The sequence below is a fragment of the Pelophylax lessonae genome (assembly GCF_965119305.1).
Source record: "Pelophylax lessonae genome assembly, chromosome: 6".
NCBI lineage: Eukaryota > Metazoa > Chordata > Amphibia > Anura > Ranidae > Pelophylax > Pelophylax lessonae.
In genome coordinates this window covers 165,675,748-165,688,993 of record NC_138773.1, presented here as the reverse complement: position 1 = coordinate 165,688,993, position 13,246 = coordinate 165,675,748, and the positions used below count along the sequence as shown (strand labels likewise).

The window sequence follows — 13,246 nt, the reverse complement described above, 5'->3', positions numbered from 1 at the left end:
CCTAAAAACATCAAATGAGGATAAATGTAACCGATCAAAATTACGAGGTTTGTATACCAATGCCAGAAGCCTGGCCAACAAGATGGGAGAGCTGGAGCTGCTGATGTTTGAGGTGGATTTAGATTTTGTGGGGATAACTGAGACTTGGTTTGACAGCTCTCATGACTGGATGGCGACCATTCAGGGGTATTCCCTTTATCGCAGAGATAGAGAGGGTAAAAAAGGGGGAGGGGTATGTTTGTATATTAAGAATACAGGTAAATATGAGAGATGATAATAATGGAGCTATGGACGAGGCAGAATCCCTATGGGTAGAGCTTCAAAGGAAAGGCACGGTGGGGAAGGTAATATTGGGCGTATGCTATAGGCCCCCCAACCAGAGGGAGGAGGGTGAGGCGGACCTCATGTTACAGATAGGATTGGCAGCAAGGATGGGAAATGTCATTATAATGGGGGACTTTAATTATCCTGATATAGACTGGGCAGAAGGAACCGCGCATTCAGCCAAGGCTCTGCAGTTCCTTAATGTTTTGCAGGACAATTTCATGGGTCAGATGGTGAATGCACCGACAAGAAACAATGCGGTACTTGACCTACTGATTACCAACAATACAGACCTGTTCACGGATATAGAAATACGGGACAACTTAGGGAACAGTGACCATAGGTCAATTGGTTTCAGTATTAATTACAGTAATAGGAAACACAAGGGTAATACAAGGACACTGAATTTCAAAAGAGCCAATTTCCCTAAACTGCGCTCGCTGCTAGAAAATATCAAATGGGATAGAACCCTGGGAACAAAGAACACGGAGGAAAAATGGGAGTGCTTCAAGAGCATACTTAACAAGGGGGTGGGCCAGTGCATTCCACAGGGAAATAAATTTAAAAGAGCAAAACTAAACCCTGGGTGGCTAAACTCCAACATAAAAATGTATATTAGAGCTAAAGAAAAGACCTTCAAAAAATACAAGACTGAGGGGTCATTGGCAGCATTTAAGCACTACAAAGAGTGTAATAAGAAATGTAAAGACGAAATCAGGGCGGCTAAAATAGAACACGAGAGACATATAGCGGAGGAGAGTAAAATGAACCCCAAGAAGTTCTTTAAGTATATAAACAGTAGGAAAGCGAGGCCAGAGCACATTGGCCCCATAAAAGATGATAAAGGAAAAATGGCCACAGAGGACAGAGAAAAGGCGGAAGTGTTAAATAATTTATTTTCTTCAGTCTTCACAAAGGAATCGGGGGCTACACGAACCCCGCTTGTAAGGCCGAACTAAATAATACACCTTCAGGAAGTGCCGCCATGGCTAACAGAGGATAGACTTAGAGCTAAACTAGAGAAACTTAACATAAATAAATCCCCGGGACCGGATGGCTTGCACCCAAGGGTTCTTAATGAGCTCAGCCAGGTGATTGCCAGACCATTATTCTTGATCTTTAAGGATAGTTTACAGACGGGTATGGTGCCAGCTGATTGGAAAAAAGCCAACGTGGTACCAATATTTAAAAAGGGGCCGAGGTATATCCCGGGTAACTATAGGCCGGTCAGCCTAACATCAGTAGTCTGCAAAATTTTGGAGGGGATGATAAGGGACCACATACAAGACTTTAGTAATGAAAACGGTATTATAAGTAGTAATCAGCATGGATTCATGAAAAATCGTTCGTGCCAAACCAATCTATTAACCTTCTACGATGAAGTGAGCTGCCACTTAGATAAAGGTAAGCCTGTGGATGTGGTGTATCTGGACTTTGCAAAGGCCTTTGACACCGTTCCCCACAAACGCTTACTGTTTAAACTAAGGAAGGTAGGTATGGACCATAAGGTGAGTACCTGGATAGAGAACTGGCTCCAGGGGAGAGTACAGAGGGTGGTGATTAATGGGGAGTACTCGGATTGGGCGGGTGTGGAAAGTGGGGTCCCCCAGGGTTCTGTCCTGGGACCAATCCTGTTTAATTTATTCATAAATGATCTAGAGGAGGGGATATCTAGTACAATCTCAGTATTTGCAGATGATACTAAATTAGGCATGCCAATATCTTCTATGCAGGATGTGGAAATCTTGCAAGCAGACCTGAACAAAATAACGGGGTGGGCAACTACATGGCAGATGAGATTTAATGTAGAAAAATGTAAAGTAATGCACTTGGGGGCCAGAAACCAGAAAGCAAGCTACTCACTAGGGGGGGAACCTCTGGGTGAGTCTAGGATGGAAAGGGACCTGGGGGTACTGGTAGACAACAGGCTTGGCAGTGGCATGCAATGCCAAGCCGCCGCAAGCAAAGCCAACAGAATACTGGGTTGTATAAAAAAGGGGATTCACTCCAGAAATAAAGAGATTATTCTTCCACTCTACAAGACTGGTCCGGCCACATCTGGAGTATGCTGTCCAGTTCTGGGCACCGGTCCTCAGGAAGGATGTGCTGGAACTGGAGAAAGTCCAGAGAAGGGCAACAAAAATAATTAAGGGAATGGAGGACATCAGCTATGAGGAAAGACTACAAGCACTGAACCTATTCTCTCTGGAGAAGAGACGATTGAGGGGGGATATGATATCAATGTACAAATACTGTACTGGCGACCCTAGCATAAGGAACAAACTATTCAGAGAAAGGAGATACAATAAGACACGTGGCCACTCACTAAAACTTGAGGAAAGGCGGTTTAACCTTAAAGTGCGTAAGGGGTTCTTCACTGTAAGAGCGGTAAGGATGTGGAATTCTCTTCCACAAGCAGTCGTATCAGCGGGGAGCATTGATAGTTTCAAAAAAACTATTGGATGGACACCTTAAAGACCACAACATACAGGGGTATACAATGTACGGTTAAAAGCAATCACACTCACACATCATAGGTTGAACTGGATGGACTTATGTCTTTTTTCAACCTCACTAACTATGTAACTATGTAACACAGTACTGTAATGTCAATCCACAGCCTATGAAAAAACAGAAATCATTTACAGGTCATATCTGTAATTGTCCTATTCAGATGATTTTGTATGTATTGCTCCATATAAGACTCATTGGTATAGCATCATAACCATTTAAAGAAAAAAAAAAAAAAAACAACCACTCAAAAACATATATGGAACAAACAGGGCCCATTGCCATTGTAATAATGAAACAAGTAGTCCGCATAGGACCTCCACAGTGGGGAACGGTGGAAGCACTGATAGCTGTTGCAAATTTTCACTATTAGCCGAAGACTGGTAGCCACAGTACTTGTGGCAAATCAATAGTGGTCTTTAGTTTCCACCTGGCACAGGAGAAAGCCAGGGTCTGAAAGGAAAACAAAAGACCCCCGATGAGCATAACAAAGCAGTTGTAGTGAGGAAACTTCAGGCTGTAGGTGGACATTGAGCCATGTTGACACAGAGCGATCTTTCTTCCTTTTCTTTCCCTATCCAGCCATTGTGTAGCAGCCGAAGGACAGTCAAAAAAAAAAATGAACTTCTCCCTTGGCAACCACTCGCAGGTGTGCAGGATAAAGCATTGCGTATTGTAGATTTAAATCACGAAGATGCTTCTTGACATCAATGAACTTAGCTTGCTGCTTTTGTGGATCAGCGGAAAAGTCTGGAAACAGTGATATTTTGGAATTATAGATGACCAGCGTGCCACTCGCAGTTCTAGCTTTAGAGAGCATGGCATCCCTGTCTTTATAAATTCAAGAGCTTGAATAGGAATGGGTGCGGATGGTTGCCAGGTGGTAAGGGATGTGCCGGCACGCTATGTGCTCGCTCTGTGGCAAACATGGGTGAGAAGGAGTCTTTGCCGAATACAGAGATTAACCACTGCTCAATGAAAGCAACGGGGTTCTTACCCTCTACTCTCTCAGGAATACCGATGGCGCGCACATTGTTGCAGGGAATTCTATTCTCTGGATCATCGAGGCAGGCAGCATGCTGGACAGTAAGGTGGACATTATACTTAACATTCCTTTGTAATGGCTCCATATCATCAATGGTGCTGACCAGCCCCTCCAATGCTGATGTGTGGTCTCTCAACTTCTGCATATCCTGCCTGAGGAATGTGATCTCTGCTTAAACCCCCTTAATCTTATCTGTTAGGGCAGTAATGGAGGAGTTGCAGGAGGTGACTGCCAATAAGTAGGTTCAGGGTCCTCATGGTAAGCAGAGGGAGCAGAAGGCATACCAAATATGTCCCTTGGTGTACTCACGTATTCCAATAAATAGTTCTTCCGGCAGCATCTTCCAGGGGAACTGTGTCATCCGCATCAGACTGACCCCCTGAGGATTCCTCTGGTGGAATGGCAGGGAAAGGTGAATCCTTAGCAAGCGTCCGAGAGAAAAGTTTCTGTGCAGCCTCCTTATACATCTCCTTCATGGAGCGCTGTGGCAAAGTGCCATCTTGGCACGTGTTCTCTGCGCCTTTTGGACATGTCAGCGGCACACGCGGAGGGTATGAGGGGGGGGGGGGAGCCTGAAGTACGAGGAAGCCCACAGCGTAGGATGGGGACCGATTGGGTGACTAGGATAGTTGACTAGGATAGTTACACACAGGATTGTTGTACGGATTCCTGGCGGAGAGGACACAGCAAGCGCCCAGGCTACACCCGCTGCTAGACCACGCCCCCCTCCTAGAGGTGTCTAACATGAACCATGACTTGGCATTGCTGGATGATTGATCAAAGCAGTGGAAAGTGCAGCTCAATGTTTCTAAATGTATAAAAATGCACCTAGGGTAAAATAATCCCTTAAGTGAGTACAATTTTGGGGGTACAGTGTTGGACAAAGCTACAGTAGAAAAAGATTTGGAGGTGCGGATTGCAAAGTGAGCAAGGATTGTGGCCAGGCAGTGGGAAAAACAAATAGAATTCCAGGATGTATCACTAGAGGGATCATTAGCAGGAGAAAGTTAGGCTAAAAGAGTGACAATAATTTCTCGGTTATACGAATAGAGTGGAGTCATAACCTCAAATGCATCTTGCTGAGTGGACAACACAGGAGCAGCAACACACTGAAAAGTCACCAACTAAGCGCACTTTGCTCTTCCCTCCAGGCAGCAAATTTTTAAAGAATACAAAACTTATTTGTGTATTAATATCAGTCTGGACTTGGCTTTAAACACTCATAATGCTCCAGGCAGCCAGAGGCATTGATCTTGACCCAACTAGGCCAATGGAGATTACAGGTACATTTTATATACAGTGACATATGGTAATGCTGCCTTGTGCCTTAAAAATTCTAGTGTGCATTTTAGGGATGGGCCCACTTAAGTAACAATGTACAAACCCGATTCCAAAAAAGTTGGGACACTGTACAAATTGTGAATAAAAACAGAATGCAATGATGTGGAAGTTTCAAATTTCAATAATTGTATTCAGAATACAACATAGATGACATATCAAATGTTTAAACTGAGAAAATGTATCATTTTAAGGGAAAAATAAATTGATTTTAAATTTTATGGCATCAACACATCTCAAAAAAGTTGGGGCAAGGCCATGTTTACCACTGTGTGGCATCCCCTCTTCTTTTTATAACAGTCTGCAAACGTCTGGGGACTGAGGAGACATTCTTGTCTAATACAGGTTTTTAGTTGCTCAACTGTCTTAGGTCTTCTTTGTTGCATCTTCTTCTTTATGATGCGCTAAATTTTTCTATAGGTGAAAGATCTGGACTGCAGGCTGGCCATTTCAGTACCCGGATCCTTCTTCTATGGGGCCATGATGTTGTAATTGATGCAGTATGTGGTCTGGCATTGTCATGTTGGAAAATACAAGGTCTTCCCTGAAAAAAGACGTCTGGATGGGAGCATATGTTGTTCTAGAACTTGGATATACCTTTCAACATTGATGGTGCCTTTCCAGATGTGTAAGCTGCCCATGCCACACACACTCATGCAACCCCATACCATCAAAGATGCAGGCTTCTGAACTGAGCGCTGAGAACAACTTGGGTTGTCCTTGTCCTCTTTAGTCCGGATGACATGGCGTACCAGTTTTCAAAAAAGAACTTCAAATTTGGATTTGTCTGACCACAGAACAGTTTTCCACTTTGCCACAGTCCATTTTAAATGAGCCTTGGCCCAGAGAAAACACCTGCGCTTCTGGATCATGTTTAGATGTGGCTTCTTTTTTGGCCTATAGAGTTTTAGCCGGCAACAGCGAATGGCACGGTGGATTGTGTTCACCGAAATTGTTTTCTGGAAGTATTCCTGAGCCCATGTTGTGATTTCCATTACTGTAGCATTCCTGTATGTGATGCAGTGCCCGAAGATCACGGGCATCCAATATGTTTTTTTGGCCTTGACCCTTACGCACAGAGATTGTTCCAGATTCTCTGAATCTTTGGATGATATTAAGCACTGTAGATGATGATAACTTCAAACTCTTTGCAATTTTTCTCTGAGAAACTCCTTTCTGATATTGTTCCAATATTTTTTGCCACAGCATTGGGAGAATTGGTGATGCTCTGCCCATCTTGACTTCTGAGGGACACTGCCACTCTGAGATGTTCTTTTTATACCCAATCATGTTGCCAATTGACCGAATAAGTTGCAAATTGGTCCTCCAGCTGTTCCTTATATGTACATTAAACTTTTTCAGCCTCTTATTGCTACCTGTCCCAACTTTTTTGGAATGTGTAGCTCTCATGAAATCCAAAATGAGCCAATATTTGGCATGACATTTCAAAATGTCTCACTTTCAACATTTGATATGATATCTATATTATATTGTGAATAAAATATAAGTTTATGAGATTTGTAAATTAGGCCATTCCTTTGTACACTCACAATTTGTACACTGTCCCAATTTTTTTTGGAATTGGGTTTGTAAATGCAGATGTGTTGTATAATCCAGATAATTTAAAGCTAATAATTATAAATGTATTTAGTCAATATACAGAATAAAAAAAAAAACAATTCAAAACACCTTGAAAAATAATCATTAAAGATGAATGAAAGACAATTCACAGTACTAAGTCACAAATGAAGGTCATAGCAATTACACTGGCCAACAATTAATCCCATGTAGATTTATGCCTCGTACACACGATCAGATAATCCTACAGAAAAAAAAAATCACTTTTGAATTAATCGCACGATAATCTGATCGTAAGCCGATCACCACATTTCGTCCAACAAAATCCGAAGGGACAAACACGAAAACATTTGTCGTAAGATAGCCTAGCGAAGGAAAAAATATTGCATCTGCTAAAAATTGATAGACAAATACCACGCATGATCAGAAACACGAAAATAACCCACAAAAAACCTGTCTGCCATGGTTTTTGTTTTGCACTATCCAATACGTAGCTACGCAACCAGGAAGCTTTTCCAGAATCGTACGAAAAAAAAAAAAATCATACGTTTAGTAATCATTGTTGCATTCTGTACAACAAAATGCGAACGATAAGTCGTCCGATTATCTGATCCTGTGTACGAGGCATTAGGGACAATAAACATGTGTTGCCATGCGCTTCCAAAAATGCTGCATGAAAGTTTATTGGGCTGCTGTAACACAACTCACATTAACAAGCAAGGATGAAAGAAGGTGCTCAGGGATGTCCATTCGTAAATTCCTTCTGCTAAAACTAAAGCTAAAAGTTTGAAGCTCCAGGCATAGATGCTAGGTGCAGAAGCAGATTAGGGTTTTCTGTCCTGATCTGCTTCAGCTAGTGATGGGAGGTATCAGGGGTCAAATAGGCATACATCTATTTGCATTTTTTAGGGTATCTTAGCTTTTCACAGGTTCACAAACACACATTTTGTAGCCTAGAAATAATTTGTAATTTATCAAAACGGACATAATCATCTTTTCTATTTCATTTGTTCACAATAGCCTGGCTGTACATTTATGTCATCCCAGTTCAGTTGGGAAATGACAGCCATTGTAGTGGCTTGAAGAGAATAAAAAAGCAGAGAACACAGATATTGTGCATTAATAATAGCACGTTAATTAGGTATTAAAAAAATGGCAATGCACAATCTTTTACTGGGAAACAGTGCCTCTCAGGTCAGAAGAAGGCAGTCAGTAGCAGCTTGCATCTTTCCGAGTTATTTTAGGCTCCGTTCACATGTCAGCGTATGGATTGCGGGCAGAACCGGCGCGGTTCCGCCCGCGATCCGGAGATTATTGCAAATCGCGGGACGCCTGTGCGTTGCCCGTTGATTTGCAATAGACCCCCAAACGCTGAGCGATGTTGCCGCGATTTCCGCCTGCCGAATCGCGATAACATCGCGCAAAAAAAAATTGCGGGACGCAACACGATCCAAAGAAGCTCTTGTACTTTTTTGGGCGTAATGCGCCCGCGATTTTTTTTTTGCGCGATGTTACCGCGATTCGGCAGGCGGAAATCGCGGCAACATCGCTCAGCGTTTGGGGGTCTATTGCAAATCAACGGGAAACGCACAGGCGTCCCGCGATTTGCAATAATCTACGGATCGCGGGCAGAACCGCGGCGGTTCTGCCCACGATCCATACGCTGACATGTGAACGGAGCCTTAAGGTTGATCAGTGCATACTAAAACTGGTAAAGTGATTGTAAACGATCACCTTGTAAAAGAAGCCATTCGGTTTAAAAATGAAACAAAAAAAAAAAAAAAAAGGCAAAACATTTGTGTTTAGATCTAAAAAAACATAAATACCTTCCCCCCCCCTTTTTTTGTGATCACATTCCCTCTGCTCCCTCAGTTCTCAAAAGCATAACAGCTGGGGGGAGGAGAAGCAACAGTACACTGATTTTCCCAGTGAATGGCTGTGCAGGAGGGGTGTGTGTTAGGACAAGTCTGATCATTGGAGGAGAGTAGGCTAGCACAGCTAGAGAACTGACCATGGTGTGCTCTCCTGCTTAGTGTGGTCAGTTTTTATTAGGAAAGCAGAGGGACTGGCAGGAACACCAGGGATTTCCCACAAAGTAAGCAATACAAAGAGAACAGAATACTTTCTCGTACAAGTACATGGTACAGCAGCCACTTGTCAGGAATATGAAATGTTGGGGTAACAAACACTTTAAATTTGGCCCGAGCATCCAGGTTTCAGTGATCCCTGATCATGTAAAGGTTCATTTGAAGTGTATTTATTGTTTACAGTAACATTTGAGTCGAAGTCACTTAAAGTGGTATTAAACCCAAATTGTTATATATATATATTATTGTAATATTGCAGCTCATCAATTATTAGTACGTGGTGGCTGCATTAGTTTTCTTTTTTAAGGCTTATTTCCCCTTTGTTTCACCTGGTGATCTGGCTAGTAAAACACCTCCTGGATGAATGACCACAAGGGGCAGATTTGGACAGCAGCAGTCAGTCTGGGGAGAAGGGAGGTATTAGCAGATTTATATACAATAAACTGAAGCCAAACTTCAGCTAATACTTTATAAACAGTTACAGGCAGAGATGTATAGTAACTAAGTAGAACTACTTCACTACTGTACTTAAGAACCGAAAGGCAGTATCTGTACTTTCCTAGAGTAGAATTGTTTTCTCCTACTTCCACTTTTACTTCACTACATTTTTTCAATGATTTCAATACTTCTACTCGGATATTTTTTTTTTTGTGCTGCATAGTTACTCGTTACTATTATAAAAATTACCACTGCCAGAACAGTAGATGGCAGGTTTCATGAAGCTCAAACATGTGTATTATCAGCGCATACGAAAATAAATGCTACTCTATGTATAAATAAAAGCTGCATTTGAAATAATAAACAATATGATGTTCAAACTTTTGACTTCTTTCTTTAATAACTACATAACACAGTACTTGTACTTTTACTTTCAGTACTTGAGTAGCAATTTTTTTTTCAAAACTACTTGCAATACTTAAGTACAAAAAATGTTGAATACTTTAGTACTTCTACTCAAGTCACTTTTTGATCGAGCACTTCTACTCAAGTCACTTTTTAATCGAGCACTTGTACTTTTACTCAAGTATGGGTTTCGAGTACTTTATACAACTCTGGTTACAGCAAACAGTGTTTTTCTTTTTTGCAAAAAAAGATTTTACATAAATAACATTTATGACCATTTTAAGCACCCCTGCCAGTGTTAAATTGTCTGCCTCATCCCTGTGACTGCAAAGGAGCTTTTCTGTTGAAAAACAACAGACTTCCTGACCGAATCACAAAATAGAAATAGAAGAAAGCATAAAAAAGGAAACAAATGCAGCCAGAAAAGATAAGAATTGGTAAGCTGCAAAGAGATAAATGTTTGCTTTTGGGTTTGAATCTGCTTTAAAACATTTGTAATTCTAACACTGCACATTACTGATATGTACCTGCTGTACCATGTACCTGTATGGGAAAGTATCCTGTTCTCTTTGCATATCTCCTTTCTGTGAAATCCCTGCTGTTAACCCTTTGTTTTCCTATTAACAAATGACCACACTAAGCAGGAGAGCACAGCGTGGTCAGCTCTCTAGCGCTGCTGGGAACTCAGTGTACTCTCCAATGATCCGACTTGTCCTGACATGCCCCCGCTGCACAGCCATTCACTGGCAAGCTCCACTGCTGACACTTCTCCTCCCCCCAGCTCTTATGCAGCTGAGAACAGAGTGAATGCAATCATTTATAAAAAAGGGAAAATGGTATTTATATATTTTTTTATATCTATACAAAAATGTTTTGTTTTTTTCAATTTTTTTTTTAGCTGAATGGGTCATTTTACGAGGTGACAATCACTTTAAGTAGCAATCAAATCCAAACCTAGGTATTACTGAAATGGTTTTTAACATATTGTGAATACCAACATATTTATAATGATTACGACGTGTGCTGGCTGTGGTTTTGGTGGTGTTTTGCTATTATGCCTAAATGATATCTGGTGTTTAGGCTAATGTATATGGCCTCTGGATATTTACTTTGGCTATTTGGCAGCTTGAATAGCACTAATGGTTGGCACACACCACCAGTGCTTCTGATTTGTAAAGATCATGCAGATACTATTACTATAATTTAAACCATGTTGTTGGCCATGGGGAATTCCTTGCGATTTGGCAAGGAAAAAAGTTCTCATTTTACATGTAAAACGAAGCAAGTGATGCATAGTCTAGTGGTATTGAAAAACAAATGAACAGAGTAATCAAAGTATCTGCCTATAAAGATGTTGCTTTAATGGAATGGAAAATGGATTATATTATAGTTTTGTACATATGTTCTATATTAGGACATGACTATTTAACAATATAACAATATTATATTTTTAATATTGTTACATCTTTAATATAAAACAATATTAAAGATATAAAAAAAATTGCATATTTGTATTTTTCCCGCAGTAATAAAACTAGAATGGTAGAGGTTTCTTCCAGCGCTAAGAAGCAGGGAGGGGAATGTTCTATATAAAGCTTGGGTTTTATCCCTATGAAGAATTGTGGCAATCACAGAATGTGGCAGACGAGACAGGCATCCAACAACCTGGAAGTATCGGATGTGAAGACCCTTCAAGCAATATTTCTTAGCAAAGGAGCAAAAATTCTATAAATGGGCATCAGTACAAGTATACAATTTCTTTTACATTTACATCAATACAATTATTTTTATTTCATTTATTTTACCAAAACAGGATTGCTTTATGATACATAGGAAGTCATTTCCATTTTCAGCAATAATCACCTTTTTGATTAACTCCAGCAAGAACAATCTTCTGTACTGCAAAGAAGGAGGGTAGGTTCGGCATAATGGATGATTAACAGTCTAGAAAATAAATATATAAAAACATTTTACAAAAATATATACATAATATGTAATGCATGATGTGAAGCTGCATTCTTCTTCTAGAAATGACCTTTCCTCATCCACAAATCAGATTACTAGTAACTTTTAGAAAAGTCCAGTTCTTACACAAAAATTTACACTTTGCTCCTAATGCAACACGGCAAATTACAGCTTAGCTGAATGTGGGAGTAGCTGCACTGCCTGCTGAAATGTGAAGTAAAGAGAAAGGACCAAAGAAAAATATACACACACGACCAATGGGGAAAATTCACATGGCAGGCATTTAGTGACTAGGCTTAGCAGGGAAGCAAGGGACTGCAGGGCTAAGGACTAGAAGGAAATGGGGACCACATAGTCCAACTTCATAAAAGGTTTCTGCAATGGGCACTAGGGAACTCTGAGATTGTACACTAAAACTGTTACAGAAAGCAAATGCATACACTCCTAAAGATCATGATTGATCCAACTAAGCTTAGTAGAAATAAAAGGCAAAACTCTTTTTTAGTTTTGGATAGAGTGCAGAGGGATTAGAACAGTTTTTTTTGCTGACTGTGCCCTCGTTATAGAGAGAGTCACCCTCTCTTTTTGTCCTGTTACCATAATCATTGAAATTTTGGGTTGCCCCCAGAAAATTAATAGAGGGGAAATCTTCCAATGGGGACACAATTTCTAGTGACCTGGGGGTCCCCAATGAATTCCCTTAATTTGCAGGGATTTCCTCTCACTTTCGGTTTAGCTATGGGACAGGAAGTGAAGGGAAGCCTCCACAATAGGACACAGATGGAAAAAAAAAAAATCTGAAAGGGTTATAACCCTTCCTTGCTTTATTTAAAATGAAAAAAAAAAAGTTTTGCCTTTAGTTTTTCCTGCTCCTAACACCTATACATAGTTACATAGTTACATATTAGGTGAGGTTGAATAAAGACAATAGTCCATCCAGTTCAACCTGTGTGGGTGTGTGTGGCTGTAATCATCTCACATAGCCCTTAATGTCCTGATCCTTGAGATGTAAGTCTAAGAGTCTTTTGAAAGCCACCATACTTCACCGCAGAAACAACCTCTTGTGGTAGAGAATTCCACAATCTTGTAGCCCTAACAGTAAAGAACCCCCTACGTTGCCTGAGGTTAAAATGCTTCTCCTCTAATCGCATTGTATGCCCTCTTGTCCTCATGCAATCCCTTCGACTGAACAGCTTTTTTTCTATACAAACTTCCTCATAGAAGAAAGATGCTTAGACTTACTTATTCTGTGGGCGCTCCGGTACGGTCATGTGATTTGCTCCCAGCTGCTGACTTCAGGGGAAAAAGGAGGGACAGCTGACAAAAGATGACCCATAGAAGCCTATGGGTGATGTCACTGCCCAAGCATTTCAGTAATTGTCCGCTATCTCTCCTCTTTCCTAAAGCCAGATGCTAGGGAGATCACAAGAATGGACCAGAAGGCCTGTAGAATAGGTAGTTATATGCATCTTCCTTCTACACGGTAGTTAGTAAAGGATTTTGAAGGGGGTGGGAGCAGATTTAAGCTTAGTTAAATCAATCCTGGACTTCCACT

At 40.9% G+C, this 13,246-nt stretch overlaps 1 protein-coding gene across 1 annotated transcript in view; it reads right to left on the bottom strand.

Annotated features, from left to right (window-relative positions):
* EEF2KMT (eukaryotic elongation factor 2 lysine methyltransferase) overlaps positions 1-13,246 on the bottom strand; it is a 69,115-nt gene that overhangs the window by 32,735 nt on the left and 23,134 nt on the right. The window contains exon 4 of the mRNA XM_082260988.1: positions 11,590-11,670. Within this exon, the coding sequence (XP_082117114.1) occupies positions 11,590-11,670 (81 nt within the window). The remainder of the gene's footprint in view (positions 1-11,589; positions 11,671-13,246) is intronic.